The sequence below is a fragment of the Cervus elaphus genome, chromosome 20 (assembly GCF_910594005.1).
Source record: "Cervus elaphus chromosome 20, mCerEla1.1, whole genome shotgun sequence".
NCBI classification, from domain to species: Eukaryota; Metazoa; Chordata; class Mammalia; order Artiodactyla; family Cervidae; genus Cervus; species Cervus elaphus.
Genome location: NC_057834.1, coordinates 39,359,430 through 39,378,736, shown reverse-complemented (window position 1 = coordinate 39,378,736; position 19,307 = coordinate 39,359,430). Strand labels below are relative to the sequence as shown.

Sequence of the window (19,307 nt, the reverse complement as noted above, 5' to 3'; positions counted from 1 at the left end):
TTTCTATTTTTTGCATTATGGTTTATCACAGGATATTGAATATAGTTCTCTGTGCTCTACAGTAGAACCTTTTTGTTCCTTCATTATTATTGTTCCTTCATTTTATGTATGTACTAGTTTGCATCTGATAACCCAAAACTCCAATTCTATCTCTTTCTCTTCAGCAACCACAAATTAGTTCTCTGTGTCTGGCCTCTGTTAATTTTTGTGGCTGCGCTGGGTCTTCATTGCAATGCATGGGTTCTTTGTTGCTGCACATGGACTTTCTCTAGTTGCAGGGAGTGGGGGTTACTGTCTAGTTGTGGTGTGCGGGCTTCTCATTGCAGTAGCTTCTTTCCTTGCGGAGCACAGGCTTTAGGGTGCACGGGCTTCAGTAGTTGCAGTGCATGAGCTTTAGTTGCCCCGAGGCATGAGGGGGTCTTAGTTCTCAGTCCAAGGATCAAACCTGTGTCCCCTGCTTTGGCAGGTGGGTTCTTAACCACTGGACCACTAGGGAAGTCCCCAGCCTAGTCCCCAGTTCTTGACTGAAGCTCCACGTCAGGCAGTAACCGTAGCACTGTGGCTGATGGCAACCACTTTATCCTTACAGCACGTTATCTACTCAGCAGAATACCCTTTCGTCATCAACATCTTCTGGGCGCACTTCGACATCCACTCTTTTGGTAAGTGTGAATGTGGGAAAAGGAAATGTGGTCTTATTATACTCAAACAATTATCTAACCATAAGATTCTCCCAAGAAGCAACTCTTGAAAATTTCTTCATGAGGTGGCAAAATGACAACAGATCTAAGGTTGCAGGAAAAGGGGTAAAGGACACTTGAAGCCAAGGGAGGCAGAAGAATCCAGAAACACTGCAGAGCTGTGGGCTAACTCTTAAAGCCCCGGGCATTACTTTCCTGAGTAGATGACTTTTTTTTAAGACACTGATGACTTTTTTTTAAGACACTGAAACTGGGTGGGGCTTTGTATGCTGTGATAAATTCTGTAAGAACATTTTTTTTTCTAACTGATACAGCCATTTTCACTCTGGGATTTGCCAAACCTGAGTCCTGAAAATAAGGAGTCTAGGCATCCTATGAAAGTAAAGGCCAAAAAAAAAAAAAAAAAAAGAAAGTAAAGGCCAGATGAGTGCTTTTGGCTAAAGAATTAATTTCACTGTTGTGATTTTGTGACAACTATATTTGTGGAATTAAGCTGAGATGGTAAGGAAAAAAACTCAGTTCAAAAGGACCTGTTTCAGGGAAAGCATGTCTGGTTTGTCAAAAGCCTGGGACCAGGTAATGAGGGCTGAGGCTTTCTTAGGATTTTCTCTTTCCTCTAGTATACTATTTCAGGTTTAAATGCATTAGAACTTGTACTTTTTTCTAGCCTCTGAACTTGTCTGTTGTGTTAGCCTAGTGAAGAATAGTAGTCGAGGAGGCTATGATGTATTTTTCAGACCTAACTTATCTTTTGTCTCCTTGGGCAGTCAGTATTGGTTTCTAGGGAGTTTGTCCCTACTCGCTCTGCTGCTTTTTGAACAGGGTGATAATGTGCAGTGGACCCATTGCTAACCATCTTTACCAGATAAATCTTGGTGAATGTGTAGCTGGAGAGTATTTAATCATTTATTCTAGTTATTTTGGCAGAGGATGCCCAGTACCCTGCCTCAGCCTCTTTAATTGGGAAGTTGGTGTGACAGAATCAACAGAAGGGAATGTCTTTCCTGACCTGTTACACTAATCACTGTCTCCTCCTCCTCTTTTCCACTGCACTGCCATTTTGAAGCACACGAGCGTGGAGAGTGAGGCGAATCTCCATTCTTCCTCCAGCACTTTCTCCACCGCATCCAGCACCGTCTCTGCTCCTCCCCCAGTGGTCAGTGTCTCCTCCAGTCTCAGTAGTGGCAGTAGCTTGGGCCTCAGCCTAGGCAGCAACTCTACCGTCACAGCCTCCACTCGAAGCTCAGTTGCTACGACTTCAGGTAACCCTGTGTAGAAGTTCAATTACCTTCCTTTGGGATGGAGGAGCAAAGTAGTGGTGTGACAGGATAAAAATATAATTTCTCTTTTAGGAAAAGCTCCTCCCAACCTCCCTCCTGGGGTCCCGCCATTGTTGCCTAATCCATATATTATGGCTCCAGGGCTGTTACATGCCTACCCGGTAAGTGAGACTGAATGATCTTTTCCAAAAGAGGAAGGTGGTATGCCTAGTCTTTATTGCTGTGACTTCAGGTGGAAGACTATACATAATTAATGAGTGGTTGTCATGTGTAGTCTTTAATCTTTGTAGTTTGGGGGGGAAATAATTTTTTTTAAGAGGAAGGGCTCAACCTAGACCAGGTCCTCTATTGTGTATTTTCTCTGTGTGAAAGAATTACTGGGCCTCAGAAGCCAGAGGCTAGAGTGTCACTGTGAACTTGTCTGTTGTGTTAGTGAATCCCTCAGTTTCCTAGAAAATTATTTTCTCTAGTTGGATTGATTCCTAATCCTGGGGGTCTATGCTGGCTCTGACCTATGAGAGTAGAGTTCCCTGAGTTAGTCTGTGGTTCTCTGAGAATAGGTGAATAACAGGAGTAGCCTTTTGTCTTGCTGTGTTTTATGTATTCAGTGCTTATTAAGATGAAGGATATTTATTTAGAAACATTTTTTTTAAATACCTGTTTTTTGAACTTATGATTACCAGGGGATACAGGAGGGGAAGAGATAAATGGGGAGGTTGGGACTGACATGTACATACTACTGTGTGTAAAACGGGTAACTAATAAGAACCTGCTGTGCAGCACAGGTAACTCAGCTCTGTACTCCAGTGGCCTATATGGAAAAAGGATCAAAAAAACAAGAGTGGATATATGAGAACCTACTCACCTGTAACTCACACAGCATTGTAAATACTCCCCCCCCCCAAAAAAAAAAATCAAAACACCTGTTTTTGCCTTCAGAGAGTTTAGATTATCATACAAATTAAATACCCAGTGGCACTTTTTAAATAGTTAACACACTACCTTAGTATCCAGCGGTTAAATAATAGAGTAAAATGTGAATCCTTTCTGAGAGAGAGGAATTTCAAGCCATATTTTGAAGGCTAATGGAGAAAAAGACTGGCAAAATAAAGTTAACTTTTCATGTGTGACTTATGTACCCCACTGCTACCCAGAGGACAGCCTAGTTGAATCAGTATGTAGCTCAAGGAAAACTTCAAGGCCTTTCATGAATCATGTAATCTCTTCGCATTTCATTTCTTAAAGAAAATGAAGGAAATAATCTATGTCCTCTTTTTTTCTCATGAATGAAGATGAAAGTTCTGTTGATTTATCTTGTCTTTTAGCTCCTTGGTTTGCTACCATCATGACCAGTTCCCATTAATACTGTTAACGTGTTTTTATCTTTCAGCCACAGGTATATGGTTATGATGACTTGCAGATGCTTCAGACAAGATTTCCATTGGTGAGTATATGGATGTAGAGCTTAGAGAAAGAAAGTGATCTTAATGTTTGAATTATTCCAGATGTTTACTTGATAAGTCACAGACTTGGCTTTTTCTCAACCTATTAGAATGTACTTAGAGAGTGGTTCTAATAGAAGGTTACTTTAAAAAAAAAAGTTGTGGCATCTTTGAATTAAACATATTTTAAGCTTTCTTTATGTCTCAAACACTTTGATGAATTCTAGAAGGAAGATGTATTATCTTCATAGTGGTAGACTATTAAGGATTATATCTAGAGGTTTAAAATTTATCTAGAATATTATTGGTACTGATGGACTTGAAGCGTTTTCCTGGTGGGCATACTTGTAGACCTTGCCTGACTATCTCCATGGCCAGGCAGGGGGGACAGTGTATGCAAGAGTAATATGGAGTTTGTGCTAGCTCTTGCCAGCTCATTAATGGCTGGATAAACTGCAGTTCTCCAACATTCTCTTGCTTCTCACCTTGTACAATGTGTCATGCCAATAATGAGTGGCACTGAGTCTCTTTTATTTCTGTCTTTCAGGATTACTACAGCATCCCATTTCCCACACCCACCACTCCACTGACTGGGAGGGATGGTAGCCTGGCCAGCAACCCTTATTCTGGTAGGATTGGGATGAGGCTGAATAAAGGGAAGCTGTGTTGGTATTGGTGGCAGAAACCTGATTAGTAGATCCAGTTTTCACCTTAAGATCTTTGACAGAAATATTATACAAAATGGATGTCATGAATTAGGGTCAGTAGATTTAGAGTAAGTATAGAGGTTGAACTGACCTTCCTTTGCTCATCTCTACTCCTGTTCCCTATTTACATGGCAGTCTTAATGCCTTGCCAGGCCACAGGCCTGACCTGTTGTCCTTATTGACTGTCACTGTTTTTCAGGTCCTATATGGAGTTTTCCCCATGCAGGAAAAGCAGAGAGGGGAAGTAGGGGGTCGGGTGGGGAAGAGATGAAAGAACATAGGTGGGCAGAGAAACCATATAGGAGCTTTATTCTGGAAGCTTGTCTCTGCCACAGTATTGCACAGCCATGCCTCATTAGTCCTTGACTGGCACTGTGCAGAGTGTGTCCTGAGCAATGCTAAATGGAGCCTCAAAAAAATAAAATTCAAAGAATTGAACTTTAACCAAGTCTCTCCTGGATCATGTGAAACCAGAAAAGGTAATTCTACATTGATGTGGGGAGTAAAAGAGGCAGATACATTGAGCCTCTCCTTTCACAGGTGACCTCACAAAGTTCGGCCGTGGGGATGCCTCCTCCCCGGCCCCAGCCACAACCTTGGCCCAACCCCAACAGAACCAGACGCAGACTCACCATACCACGCAGCAGACATTCCTGAACCCGGCGCTGCCTCCTGGCTACAGTTACACCAGCCTGCCATACTACACAGGGGTTCCTGGCCTTCCCAGCACCTTCCAGTATGGGCCTGCTGTGTTCCCTGTAAGTGCTTGGACTTGGTCTTTACTTGTAGTGAAGAATCCTCGACACTAGCTTAGCTACTTTCAAAGCTAGATGACTTTTTGATAACAAATAAGGAGAACAATTTCCACTTCTGGCCTGGGAGAGGGATTGGGGCTGGATAGGTGGTATTGGGATGAGGGACTCCCTGTTGTTAGAATTAGCTAAAGGGGCAATGTATAGCTTTGCTTCCCTCAGACTGTCATTCACTCCCTGAGCCGTTTTGCTAAGCAGACTGGACAGCCTGCTTCAGGATGGGTAGCCGTCTTGAATGCCCAGTCTCTGGAGTAGGTTAAATGGTAACTTTGCCGCCATTTCACTGTAGTGCTGGCCTTTTGTTCTTCAGGTGGCTCCTACCTCTTCCAAGCAGCATGGTGTGAATGTCAGTGTGAATGCATCAGCCACCCCTTTCCAACAGCCAAGTGGTTATGGGTCTCATGGATACAACACTGGTAAGCTAACCTTGACCCCTGGCTGTCATTGGGATGTTATTAAATGAGTTTCAGGGAGGAAGATTTGATGCTTGAGAAAATAGGACTGGTAAGGGTGTGCTGCTGCTCCAGGTATGATTGTTCATGTTTGTCTGACTTGGGTTACTGTCTGAGCAGCACCAACAGAAGAGCTTAATAGAAGAACATGTATTTATTACTCAGGACGAGAATGCCCTGGGGCACAAATTGGCTATTAGAATATGTTGGCTGGCCTACACTTTGGGTGGGAAGCAAGGGGCCCACCCAAATCTAAGCAAGATTTTACTGAGATTTTTCAGTGGGGGCAGGTGTTAACATTTAAGGTACTGGTAAGTACAGTAGGTGATATATTCATTCACTGAATAGAAGAGTTAAACGAGTTCGTAGCTAAGACGCTGTAATAGGTTTGGTTGAAATCTCTTTATAGTACTACTTTCCTCATGTGGCCTCTCATTTTATTCCCTATCTAGAGGGCCTAAGATGTGGAAAGAAAGGAGTAGGGCACAAATGCTCAATAGAGGGAGAGTTGGACCTGTGGGTTCCTTCATTTGTATGGCTGGTTTCTTCACAAAGTCCACTGTACAGCTGAAGGCAGGGAGGGAAATACGGGGATCCTCTGAATGGACGCTGACCTAAAAGATATTTATCCTATCCTTCACTCCCATACCTGACACCTGCTGTCTGTTTTTGGAAAGTAAGGAAGTAAGAGTTTTTGAATAAAACAATTCTACTTTTCTCAGTGCCTAATAGATGTGTATGGAGAGTAGGTGGTTGCCATTGCTTGGGGTTGAAGTTGAGGGTTGTTCTTTAAAATTCTTAGCTCAGTTATGGTTTCATGATGGTTTGGATGGAGCTGCACCTGTGTTCTTCACCCTTGTATGGGCTCCAGATGGTTAAAATTGTCCAAGGTTTTTCAGTAATTGGGAAACTGAGCTGAGAGGGCAGTAGGTCTGGAAACTGTCAATCAGGTGGAGCTTTGAACTGTGTTGTATGACTTATAGTGAGTTGAGATTTAAAGTAAAGAAATCCTGAGATAACTCACTGAGATTAAACCTCCTGTATTTAAACTCACTGAGATTAAATACACAGACTCCTTGTGGCTCGGGACCCCTCGCACTGAGCAGGTCAGCTCTAGTCCTTGGTAGGGAGGCTTACAAGCTCTTGTCTTAGAGTGGCCCTCTTACAGGAGTTTAGGGTTAGGTCTTAGCTGGACCAGATTCAAGAATTTTAAGACGTAGATGATTGGTAATATAAGAAGGTGGCATTACCTGGTTGTGGAAATCCTAGTTTTTCCCTAAGATTTCAGAAACCTATAACAACCCTTTGAGGACCCCCAGTTCCCAATCCCACAGAGGGCTCTTGTCATCCCATTCCTCATCAACCTCTAAATTCATTTATTTTTATGTATTTGATTCCTTTTAGGAAGAAAATATCCACCCCCTTACAAGCATTTCTGGACGGCAGAGAGCTAATTTGGCCCAAGGCTGGGGGCTGTGTTTTGTGTGTGTGTATAAATTTGCACTGAAGTCTTGTTTCAGAAACCAGACCACTGAGGAGAGCCTGCTGAGCTGTGGCCATGGCCTGCGTGGCTTGGGGGAATGAGTTTGTGGATACCTTCTGGGCTTTTGAACTTGCCCTTGCCTCATTTCCCTCTGCCCCATGTGTCTGACCCTGTCTTACCCATTTCGAATTCAAGCGGTGCAGCACCTCCTCCGAAGCATCAATGCACACACCTGCTGTTGCTTTTGATTTCTGGAAGGCATGTAGTTTCAACTTGTAACAAAATATTTGTAGTCCTCAATAAACTGTGGTATTTCTTTAGCTAACTCTGGCGTTCTTTCCGTGCATGTCTTTCTGGACTCTAGGAGCCAATGTTGTGCTGTGGGTGGAGGGTGGCCATAGTCAAAGAACCATTAACTTTTCAGTATGGTGACTCTGTTAAGGTGGGGGAGGGGAAGTGGCCTTAGTTCTCAGCCTGTTGATTGGTTGGTAAAGAAAGCTATTTGTAGAAAATTCCCCATTCTCCATGCTGCTTATAGCTCTTCACTTTTCAGTTTAGATCTTCCCCTTGTCTCTGACATAAGCAGAGAGGAAAGGACAGAAAAATGAGTGTCATGTCATTGTAAAAGGCTAAAGAGATGGTGTTCAGGACGGTTGTTATGAAAGTATCTTCCAGGTTTAGTACCCACGTCTGGTTCCCAGAGGCCACATGGCTGGCTGAGATCTGATAAACTCTTGAGTGACCAGCTAGTTGATGACTCGGGCTATGGAAACTCTTCTAGCCTGGAACATTATTCTTATAGTCCCTTGATGGCTTTTTAGGGATTGTGGATTATTAGTCAATTCGCACTTGTTGGGTGTAGCTAAGGATGTGTGGGAGAGGTTTGGCTAGACATCTCCTTTACGGAAATTCTCACCCCCTCCTAATGCCCTTCATTCGTAGAGTTAACTTGGATACTGAGAACTCCGTTCTTGGTTAATTGGAAACCCAGATATTTGACCTTCTTTGTATTTGTTCCCAGCCCTCTGAAGTAATTTTGTCTTTTGAGTGTGCCCAGCTTTCTCAGGGGTTGCCATGCTGGGAGAGATTTCTTGTTTCTCCTCCCCGCCATCCACATTGTGTTTGTGTGATCATCACTGCTTGGGAGTGTGGATTAACCAGGGGATGTTGACTGTTGGAAGGAAAGCAAAAAAACTCTGTAGTCTGAGATTTCTAATTGATGAATAGTAGGTAGGGAAATGAATGCCTATTATTTTCTAGGGTCTCAAATGCTTACACTGAGTCCATTTAGGGCTACTACACTATTTTGTTTTTTTCTGCATCTCCAGTTGTTTCAACCAGTAGCCCAATCAAGGCTTCTAGACTAGAAGCTGTTTTTGAGCCAGTCCAGCCTCTAGAAAGAATGAGACCAGTTAAGGGCACATTGGAGCTAAATTCCTACCACTAGGCTTGAGAACAGCCATCTCTTCCATTCTGTATGGGATGACCAAGGGTGCTGGCAAGCTGTTTGAACCTTCACTGTAAAGGTTATTGTCTCTTCTGGTTTCCCTCAGAGATGTTCTATTTTTATCCTGTCCATTTCACCTTACTCTCAACACTTCCACACAAACCTCCTCGTTAGCTTAGCTTTTTTCATAAATGAATTTCTGTTCCTAAAGTTATGCCTGTTACCAGTGATGTGCCAAATGGGCACCTGGGAGCTGAAAAAGGAAAGGAAAAAACTACCTGGTTAGTTCCTGTGTTGTCCCCTTTTACTCCAGCGCCATTAAAATGTAGAGTTGATGCTTCGAAAATGGGAAAGTGTTTTCTCATGCTTGGTTTCTGTTGTTGTTTAGTTGCTAAGTCATGTCTGACTCTTGCAACCCCACAGACTGTAGCCTGTCAGGCTCCTCTGTCCGTGGGATTTCTGTGCCCAGAATACTGGCGTGGGTTGCCATTTCCTCTTCCTGGGTGTCTTCCTGACCCAGGGATCAAACCGACATCTCCTGCATTGGCAGGCAGGTTCTTTATCACCGAGCCATTAGTGTCTGTAATTCTTTTCTTTTCCTATTTTGTGTTTGTTCCTCCCTGAAACTGGACTTACGATATGGGAGGGTTTTCCAGGGTAAACGCCACTTCTACTGGGAAGATTCTAAAGTGGCTGTCCAAGGTGGGCTTAGCTTTTGAAGGCTGCCTTGGTCTAGGGAGGATTTGGATTTTGGAGTTTGAATGGAGATTGTTATTGAATTGTGGGTAAATGGAGGATTCCTCATTTGTGACTCCATCAGTGTGTGTGTGTGTGAACGGAGATCGCTATTGAATTGTGGGTAAATGGAGGATTCCTCATTTGTCACTCCATCAGAGAGTGTGTGTGTGTGTGTGTTGGGTGAGTCCATCAATTTAGTTCTAAAAAACTCATCAAAATGATCCTAACAGCAGAGGAAAATCCAAAGACCCAGACTGAAGTTTTTCTGAAGTCTCGTTTTATCTCACTTTCTGAGATTAAACAGATGTTTAGAAAACAAGCTTTAAATTCCTAGTAAAATTTCAGTTACTTTTTCTTCAATATTTGCATACAGTTTCGCTAGTAAGATGCTGGGTTATTTTACCTGATGGCTTTTTTCCTATTCTTACTGCCTCATACCCTGGGAGGTACAGTATGTGTATTTCAGTTTAAGGAGTACAGATTAAAATGGGGAATTGTATCGTTGTGGTTTCCATAAAATTATAGTGGTGGTATAGGGAGTTTTTAAATAGGAAACACACAAGTTGCTGCAGTATGGATTGGAGCTTTTACCTCATGGAAAAGCTGAAATTGTAAACTAGAATGACAGTTGGATTTTGTGTTCCACCTAGGCTATAAGAGATAGCCTAACCCTGTCTATCCTCTCTCCTCTCCACACTTAGGCTTAAATTGAGTAAATGGAAATTTGCTCTTTAAATTGTAAGTATGTAGCCTAGTAGTACCAAGACAATAGGGAAGCTGGCATAAGTAAACTGAGGCTCTGAGAATGAAAGTGCTCTTGGGGGTTGAACTGAACTTCTCCTTTAGTACTTTCCTTATGCTGTGGAGGCATGAATTTTGAGCCCACTCAGCAGCAAGACGGCAGAACTGAGTGGAGTTTGGGCTGATTGATTTGAAATGGACATGAAAAGTTTAATACAGTCCTGTTGGGCTTTGGCACAGAGAGTGTTTTGAAAGTCATAGGCTAGTGAAGTTTGGCTATATTCCCTGGTGCTCCCAAAAACAACACACCTCACTCTCACATAAACGGTATATATCGGGAAAGGGCAAGAGAACTCCTTAGGGAACCTTCTTGTGTCATGAGCTCTTATTCCTCAGGACTGACATGAAGTTGGAAAAACAGACCAAAATTCCCTTGCAGTGCTATAGCTAGAAAAGCATCATCATTTCCCAGGGATGGGGCCAGACAGTCAGCTGAGCTAACCCTCCTGTCTGTTTCCTCCTCCCCCAGGTGTGTCAGTCACCTCCAGTAATACAGGCGTGCCAGATATCTCGGGTTCTGTGTACTCCAAAACCCAGGTAGGTGCCTGGCTCTGGGCAGAAGTGGAGAGAGAGGTGGATATCAGGGAGGGGGAGTTGCAGTGACAGAAGAACACTGAACATGGGAATTCCCTTGCTGTCTGGTGGTTAGGACTTGGCACTTTCATTGCCATGGGCTCGGCTTCAATCCCTGGTCGGGGAACTATGATCCCACAAGCCATGTGGCCAAAGGGCGGGGAAATACAGGGAACAAGAACAATCTCCTTAAGAGAGGTATCAGGAAACCCATCCTACTAGAAAGTGAGTGAGTTCTTAAAGTTTAAATTTAGCCCTCTTGGAAAAAAGAAAAATGTTACAGGAAGATGAAGTGTGGTAAATTGTTGTGATGTCATGTCGTTTACTGTGCAAGTTTTCCTGGCCCTTTACTTACTCCCAACCTTTTCATAAGTTTCTCAGAGAATAGATACAGAATGGAAGGAAACTAGTTCTTCCCATTCTTTCTAAGTCTATAACAGAGTGGGAAAGGATACAACACAGCCCAGTAATTAAAGCAAGGAGGCATCCAAATTATGCACAGATTAGTATTGTGTTGCTCCCACACGCACACCATAAATAATTAAAAGTTCCAGGTAAAGTATTAGGAGTTGTGGTGGAGTGCTTCATGACCAAGACCATTAACACTTAAGATACCTCAGTGTGTATTCATTTTTTAAAAAAAATATCCAACAAGTTCTAATTTTTACCCAACTCCAGAGGTAGTGCTAATAGTGCTAATAGTAGTCAACAGATTTCCCTGTGTTCATGAATGATGTCAGATTTCACAAAGTGCTTTCACACATCTGTCCTCTTATTTGGTCCTTACAACTGAGAGGTTAATAGCATCCCTGATTCATGTAAGAGAAAACAGGCTGACAGACTGAATAGTTTTCTCAGGATCACACAGCTATTAAAGACTAGAACTGAGGCAGAGACCTGAATATCTGACTTCAAGTGCAGCATTCCTGTGACACCATGCTGCTCTATCAGGGTGGGGGATCTTAGATTCAGAAATTCCAAGGAATAGTTTGCTGATCCTTTTTCTCTCTCTCCTCCTATTCTTCTGGATAGCAGTCCTTTGAGAAACAAGGTTTTCATTCCGGTACTCCTGCTGCCTCCTTCAACTTGCCTTCAGCCCTAGGAAGTGGGGGGCCCATCAATCCGGCCACAGCTGCTGCCTACCCACCTGCCCCCTTTATGCACATCCTGACTCCCCATCAGCAGCCGCATTCCCAGATCCTTCACCATCACCTGCAGCAGGATGGCCAGGTAATAGCCCTTCCCCCTCTTTCCTTTCCCTTCCTCTTCCTTCCTATCCCTAAAACTACCTCCCCTTTCCTTTTCTTACCCTTCCTCACCACCAACTTCACCCAATCCTCCCCAGCGCCAGCCATGGGCACACAGCACATACAGACACAGCGCACATAACACGAGGGGCCAGCAAAGGATATGTCAGAGAGGGGCCAGATTGCAACCTTTTTTCCCTGATTCCTTTGGTGCCTTTCTCCTCCACCTCCTCCCATAGCACAGTTGTCCTCATCCCATCAGACCTGGCTCACACCTCCCCTCTTAACCTCTCCCAGCCTTCCCCCTTCCCTGACATTGTAGCTTTCCCTTCTAATGGTGGAGTTCTATTGTCAAAGTTTGTCCCTTTATTTTCCATATATCCTGGTTCTGCCTCAGCTACCATATTTGCAGATGATTCTCTGTTGCCAGCGCCAGCAGGAGGAGCAGGTAATGAAACTGAATGATGATATGCTTGAACCCACTCCTTTTCAGTCCCCATTTCACCTCCACAGTCTCAGGGAACGTGAAGAGAAGAGATTGCACGGTCACAAGGCGGGATACACGAACACACACACCTTGCTGAGCTCTCTGGCCTCCCGTTCCTCTCTCGTCCTCCCCTCCTCACTGCTCTTTTTCTTTCTACCCTTCCCTGACTTTTGAAACACTTGGTTACTGGAATGGAAAGGATTCTTGGAGCAGCATCTGGAGCCTGGGGCCTCAGACTCTCTTATCTTCCCTGAAATAGGCTCACAGATGTGATGTGTGATAGGGCTGGGGAGCCCTGGGGTGGTGCAAGTGACCTCTCCCCCTTCCTCATAGGTGGCTTGGGAAGCTAGAGTAAGGACTTCCTTGCTCTCAACTACAGATACCCAAATTGAGGCATTTATAGGGATCAGTGAAAGTGAAATCACCTTGTGATTACCCATCTCCAAGAGGCCATAATTCTCTCTAGAGAGTTAGCCTTCGGGGAACAGGAGAGGATGGGTTTGAGGGGTGGGGGGAGGTGGAATTGAAAATGAGTAGAACTGATTCACTATCTTGCCTCCAAAAGTATCCTGCCCTCTTTTCATCTTTCCCTTATTTAAAGTTTATAGGTGCTTTTTTACTTGTCAGAGGTGCTTTTAACTGCCATATAAACCAAATTTCTGATGGTTGAGAAGCAAGCTTCAGAGTAGTTTCTAAGCCAGGGGAATGGGAGAGTAAAACAGTTTCTAAATCTCCACTTGAAGATGTCATAAATTTGTCCCACTAACTCGACATCTTTTTCCTCCCCATTCACCCTCCCATTCCCCTGCAGACGGGCAGCGGGCAACGTAGCCAGACCAGCTCCATCCCGCAGAAGCCCCAGACCAACAAGTCTGCCTACAACAGCTACAGCTGGGGGGCCAACTGAGGCCCCGATCCTCTTCTCCCGGTCCCATCTTCTGAGAGGGCTTCTCAGCCTGGCAACTATGGAAACAGCATCAAAGAGAGAAAAGAATGTGGGGGGTTCCGCTACCCCCCACCCCCAGCGGCCCACCCCATGCCTCAGCTTCACGTCTGTCCCATTCCCATACCATCCCCACTCTGTTGTATGTATTATAGGATTTGTATTTTCTCCTTTTTTTTTTTCTTCCTTTCCTCTCTTCCTCCTCCCTTGCATTCAAGATTATGAAACTTTGCTGTGGGCCCTGCCCTCTCTTCTCCTCCTCCTGTTCACCCTGGTGGTGTGTGGGTGAGGTGGGGAGGGGGGACCCCCAAATATATATCAGCCCAACAGCCCTGAGTCTCCTCCTTTATTATTAGGAAACAAAACAACAACAACAAAAAATGGCGTCATGAATATGAACAGCATTGTCAGATGAATTAGTTGAAGTGGTTTTTTTTTTTGTACTGTGTCCTCAAATTTAATGGATTAATGTGTCTTGTATATATAAAAAGAAAACCTCTACCTTCAGCCTCTGCCCATTCTTGCTCCGTCTAGGATGTCCTCAGTCTCGTCGATGACCAGCTTGGTGAATAAATATTACTGTACCAACTGGGCCTTCTCTAGCAGGCCCCGAAGGCAGTGGAATAAAAACGGAATCTTCGCCCTTTAAGAACTCTGACCTTAATGTGCTGCCGTTGAGGGGATTCCCTCGCCCTCCCTCAAAAATTTCACAGTGGTGCCTGGAAAGAATCATTGCAAAACTTCATTTCCTTCAGATCTGTAGCAGATTTTAGGGAGTGAAGGGAGTGGGATAGCTGATGGTGGAAAGGAAAGGGATTAAGCAAGAACTGAAAGAAATCACTTTGTATTAAGAGAATCAAAGTTTAATTTAGATGGGTCCAGGCAAATGAACTGGAAAGAAATGAGTGCAAAACATGCACTGTTGACTAGTAAAACTGAAGCAGTAGGTCTTGCTTCTTGAGTGTTTTCATTTCACACAGCTAATATCCAAACCCTTGAAAAGGAGGAGGCTAGAGCAAGGCCAGGTTTGGGAAGGAGGTGGGGGTACAGAAAGGGGGAGAAGCTTTGAAAGTCATTGATAGGGGATACTGATACCTCCAAATTCTTCCTTCCCAAAACGACTAGTTTCCCTTGCTCTCTTACAAAGTCTATTCTGATGATTGCAGAGCCTATCTTGACAAACTAAATAGCTGGAGAGATGAAGTTAAATCCATGCATTCCTGTGTCTTTTACTCTGGGGATGTCATTATTAAAGTAGGAGCTTGATACATTTTGTCCATTCCTCTAATACCAGACTTAAGTCAGGCGAGAAACATAACAGGATGAAAGAAGGGAGCGAGGTGGGTTAAGGCAGAACACTAGTCCGTGGGTGTGGTGAGTCTGCAATGAGGGAGGGTCTGGGTCCGGTTCATTTGTGTGGGTGGGGTGCCCTCTGGCGGCTGTCTCCAGTGCCATCAAGCGTCAACCCCTCGAAACCCTATTGGAGTGGGTTGGTCGGCGAAAAGAATTGGCTTAGAGGGCAAGTGTTCGTTGGAAAATAAAAATTCAGTACGCCCGCCCCCTTCACAGGAAACAGGTGGGGGCAAAACTGAAAGCCTTTAGAATTTGATAGGATCGCCCGCCCCGCCCTTCAGCGACGGCCGGCTTACGGTTGTTTTACGACAGTGTGCGATCGCATGCTTGCTTTCCGGCAGCGTGGTCTGACGTTCGCTCAATTTCCGACAGCGTAGCTCTGGCTGCTGCCAGCTGTGGGCTTCGAAGGTTCGAGTCCCACTGCGGGAATGAGCCTTTTTGACCTCTTTCGGGGCTTTTTCGGCTTTTCTGGACCTCGAAGGTGAGAGCGGGTTCGGGCCAGACACGGAGGGGCGGGAGTGCTCTGAGGGGAGCTTGACCCTTGACACCCTATTTTTGGAAAAACATCCTTTTCTCCACTCCTACAACTCCTGCGGAAAAGAAGGTCAACATTGAACACACACCCCCGACAGTAACCAGGGCGGTCGTTAAGAAACAGCCGCTTAAGCCTTTCTCCAATCTAGGGTGATGCAACAGGGGTACCGGGTGGGGAAGACAATGGGGCTCCGGGGAAGAGGACAAGTGAGCAAGACCTTGGGGGAGGGGAGGGGAGGGGAGGGGCTGGGAAACACTTAAGAAGAACCGCAGGAAGCTGCGGGGGCGGGACACGACTTTGATGAAGCAAAACAAACCTGATGGCCAGTCCTCTACCCTCGCTTCAGGGTCTCAGATCCCAACTCTTGTCCCACTCTGTCGCGCATTAGCTGATGTTATGGTTTAAGTAGTACTGAAGTTTTGGTGGCTAATCTGCCTCCACCCCTAGCCACAGAGATCCCTTTTTTGGAGGAATGACTCGCGATGAAGACGAAGATGATGAGGAAGAGGAAGAAGAAGGAGTCACGTGGGGTCGTGGGAACTCGAGGTTTGAGGGTACCCAGCCCCCCGAGGAATTTAGCTTTGGCTTCAGCTTCAGCCCTGGAGGAGGAATGCGTTTCCACGATAACTTCGGCTTTGATGACCTAGTACGGGATTTCAATAACATCTTCAGCGAGATGGGGGCCTGGACCTTGCCTTCCCGCCCTCCTGGTGTGTGGATGCTCCTGGGGAAGAACCTGTGGTTTCTACTGGGTCGGTGGGTGAAAAAAAAAATACTTGCAGAGAGTAGTTGGGGTTTGGGAAGTGTGAGAAAGCTGATGATTTCAAGGAGATTTAAAAGAGCCCAAGTCCTTTCCCACTCCCAGCATCCACCTGCCACCTTTCTGCAGAACTTCCAGGTCCTGAGTCAGAGACACCTGGTGAGAGACGACAGGAAGGACAGACGCTTCGGGACTCAATGCTTAAGTATCCAGATAGTCACCAGCCCAAGATCTTTGGTGGGGGCTTGGAGAGTGATGCAAGATCTGAATCCCCCAAACCAGCACCAGACTGGGACCCCCAGAGACCTTTTCATAGGGTGAGTACATCTGGGCCTGAAGTGGGATCTGTGGAGAAGACTGCAAAGACTGGAAACCTTGCTGGAATCTAACAGACTTGGGTTGTATTTATCTGTTTTCTATATTAAACTTTGTGTAGAATTTTCTTTGGGAGGAAATGGGAGTTCTGCTTTTTGTTAAAAATTACTGTAGATGATCCTTGGAGAAAGCAGAAATGTTGAAGGAGGACAGAAAAGTGTCAGTTCAGGAATGCTTTTTGGTAGAGAAATACATGAATCAGGTAGGAAGGAGGAGGAGTGAGTAAAGAAAGCCATCCTGCTGGGATCATTTCTCTTGAAAAAAGTGGTTTTGGAACTTGGAAATAGTTTGGGCTCTGGGGCCCCTCAAATTTCAGATTGAAAGGTGTCATTTGACCTACTTTGGCTTCTTCTACAGTTTGATGATGCATGGCCTGTGACCCCCCACTCTAGAGCCAGGGAAGACAATGGTAAGTCTGGAGGGAGAGGACATTTACCAGCCCTGTAGTCTCTCTCCCTGAAATTTCTGTCCACCACATTTGTTCCCTTCTTTGCTTTGGACTCTTTCTTGTTTCCTTTCTGTGCCCTCCTAGATCTTGATTCCCAGGTTTCTCAGGAGGGTCTTGGCCCGGTTCTGCAGCCCCAACCCAAAACCTATTTCAAGAGTGTCTCTGTGACCAAGATCACTAAGCCAGATGGGGTGAGTTGGGAGAGAAGGGTAAAGGCAACTGTAACCAGAGAATGTTCTGGAAAGGGGGACTATGTAAAGAAACCAGTGAACTCACCTTTAGTGATGTTAGGGATATGGTGGGGGGACTTCTCCTTGTAGACTATAGAGGAGCGCCGGACTGTGGTGGACAGTGAGGGCCGGAAAGAGACCACAGTAACCCATCAAGAGGCAGGCGGCAGTCCTAGAGGTGGTAAGTGAAGAGTATAAATGAAAGGGATCCATCTCTCAATTCCATGGGAAAGGGAAACCGTTACTCTCCTGCCCTTTCACATTACTGCTCTCCTTTGCCTCTTTGCAATCCCTTTGATTTAGCCTGTGTGTATCACTTTTTCCTTTAGGTCCAGAATCACCAACACCTCCATCCTTGGATGATTCTTCATCCATCCTGGATTTGTTCCTAGGACGTTGGTTCCGGTCCCGGTAGCCTTGTTAATTATCCTCAGAGGCCTTTAGATTCTTTCCGCCTCCTACCTTTGCTTGGTACTAATGGGCTTAGCTGTCTTCCTGCCGCCTCAGGTCCTCGGGTGTGCAGAACAGTGAACTGAAGGTCTGTCAGAGTGTCCGTCACCCAGACTGACCAATAAAACCTTTATTTATGCTAATGCCTTGGTCTTGGTTTTGTCATGGCTATTCCACTTACTCACACTATCCAGGGCTTCCCAAATTAACTTGGCCCACAAAAAATTATCTCTTAATTTTTTGCTTTACTTACAAAACTGATTTTGATAAGTAAGGACCAGGTACCTTTAGAAAATGATTTTCCTTATGAATAGATAACTAGTGATAGTTCCAGGGAAATTTCCACATGCGGATGCATCAGTTTTAAAAAAATGATGTGTGTAAGTGTATGGGGAAAAACTGCTTCTCTATGTGTGAAATTACTATGCTTGGATAATTCAGAGAAAATATAACTAGCGAAGCATTATTGGTCATTTTAACAAGTGGTACTGGAAAAGCTGGACAGCTGCATACAAAACAAGTAGATTAGAACTTCCCATTACACCAGAGAGAAAAATAAAAAGATGTAAGACATGAAGCCGTGAGACTTCTAGAACAGAACATAGGCAAAGCATTCTCTGACATAAATTGTAGCACTATTTTCTTGGATTAGTCTCCCAAGGCAAAAAAAAAAAGAAAAAAAGAAAAAATAAATGGAGCCTAATTCAACTTAAAAGCTTTAGCACAGCAAAAGAAACCAACAGAACAAGAAGACAACCTATGGGAGGGAAGAAAATATTTGCAGATGATATGACTGACAAGGGGTTAGTAACTAAGATATATGAAGAACTCATAGAACTCAATGTAAAAAAATCCAGTCAGGACTTCCCTGGTGGTCCAGTGGTTAAGACTTCATGCTGCCGACGCATGGGGCATTGGTTTGATCCCTAGTCGGGGAACTAAGATTCCACAAGCTGTGTGCCCCATCCTCCCGCCAAAAAAAAAAAAAAAAAATCCAATCAAAAATGGGCAGAAGACATGAACAGATATTTTTCCAAAGAGGACATGTGAATGGCTAACAGACACATGAAAAGATGCTTAACATAGCTAATTATTAGGGGCTTCCCTGGTAGCTCAGCTGGTAAAGAATCTGCCTGCAATGTGGGAGACCCCACTTTAATTCCTCAGTCGGGAAGATCTGCTACAGAAGGGATAGGCTACCAACTCCAATATTCTGGCTTGGAGAATTCCACGGACTAGAGCCCATCGGGTCACAAAGAGTCAGACATTATTAGACTCTTTAGCTAATTATTATAGAAATGAAAATCAAAATCACAATGAGGTATCACTTCACATCTGTCCAAATGACTCATCAAGAAGTCTACAAATAACAAGTGTTTGAGAGGATGGTGTTGGAGAAGACTCTTGAGAGTCCCTTGGACTGCAAGGAGATCCAACCAGTCCATCCTAAAGGAGATCAGTCCTGGGTGTTCATTGGAAGGACTGATGTTGAAGCTGAAACTCCAATACTTTGGCCACGTGATGCAAAGAGCTGACTCATTTGAAAAGACCCTGATGCTGGGAAAGATTGATGGCCGGAGGAGAAGGGGATGACAGAGGATGAGATAGTTGGATGGCATCACTGACACAATGGACATGGGTTTGTGTGGACTCCGGGAGTTGGTGATGGACAAGGAGGCCTGGCGTGCTGTGGTTCACGGGGTAGCAAAGAGTTGGACACGACTGAGCGACTGAACTGAACTGAGAGGATGTGGGAAAAAGGGAACTCACACTGTTGATGGGGATGTAAATTGATGAACCCACTATGGAAAACAACATGGAAATTCCTTAAACTAAAAATAGAGCTACCATTTGATTCAGCAATTCCATTCCTGGGTATCTATCAGGAAAGAATCAGAACAATAATTTGAAAAGGTACATGCTGGAGAAGGAAATGGCAACCCACTCCAGAACTCTTGCCTAGAAAACTCCATGGATGGAGGAGCCTGGTGGGCTACAGTCCATGGGGTCGTAAAGAAAGAAAAAAAAGAAGAAAAGGTACAT

The 19,307-nt window shown here is 44.6% G+C and overlaps 2 protein-coding genes and 1 non-coding gene across 41 annotated transcripts in view; all 3 read left to right on the top strand.

Moving 5' to 3' along the window:
• The window catches only part of UBAP2L (ubiquitin associated protein 2 like), a 43,545-nt gene extending 29,768 nt beyond the window's left edge, over positions 1-13,777 (top strand). For 9 of the 38 annotated variants that reach the window (XM_043875642.1, XM_043875640.1, XM_043875653.1 and 6 more), the window contains 11 exons: positions 590-662; positions 1,768-1,963; positions 2,054-2,142; positions 3,372-3,425; positions 3,971-4,052; positions 4,671-4,888; positions 5,253-5,358; positions 10,333-10,400; positions 11,469-11,666; positions 12,081-12,131; positions 12,982-13,614. In XM_043875642.1, coding sequence (XP_043731577.1) covers positions 590-662; positions 1,768-1,963; positions 2,054-2,142; positions 3,372-3,425; positions 3,971-4,052; positions 4,671-4,888; positions 5,253-5,358; positions 10,333-10,400; positions 11,469-11,666; positions 12,081-12,131; positions 12,982-13,077 — 1,231 coding nt within the window. In that variant the 3' untranslated portion in view covers positions 13,078-13,614. Of the gene's footprint in view, positions 1-589; positions 663-1,767; positions 1,964-2,053; positions 2,143-3,371; positions 3,426-3,970; positions 4,053-4,670; positions 4,889-5,252; positions 5,359-6,798; positions 7,203-10,332; positions 10,401-11,468; positions 11,667-12,080; positions 12,132-12,981; positions 13,615-13,647 lie in introns of those variants that run through there. The other 29 variants (XM_043875679.1, XM_043875680.1, XM_043875676.1 and 26 more) reach the window with 8 other exon arrangements.
• Positions 3,761-3,895, top strand: LOC122678550. The gene has a single exon (XR_006336207.1). It is a non-coding gene; the product is annotated as a small nucleolar RNA SNORA58 (small nucleolar RNA).
• A 990-nt stretch (positions 13,778-14,767) lies between the features above and the next one.
• Positions 14,768-17,407, top strand: HAX1 (HCLS1 associated protein X-1). Of its 2 annotated transcripts, none has more exons than XM_043875681.1 (7): positions 14,768-14,947; positions 15,449-15,753; positions 15,891-16,078; positions 16,494-16,545; positions 16,669-16,775; positions 16,905-16,995; positions 17,144-17,407. In XM_043875681.1, the coding sequence occupies exons 1-7, from the start codon at positions 14,895-14,897 to the stop codon at positions 17,227-17,229; spliced, it is 882 nt and encodes a 293-aa protein (XP_043731616.1). In that variant the 5' UTR covers positions 14,768-14,894; the 3' UTR covers positions 17,230-17,407. The 2 variants fall into 2 exon arrangements, with proteins under 2 accessions (XP_043731616.1, XP_043731617.1); XM_043875682.1 differs by having other exon boundaries at positions 14,793-14,947; positions 15,449-15,711.
• Positions 17,408-19,307: the final 1,900 nt, after the last annotated feature.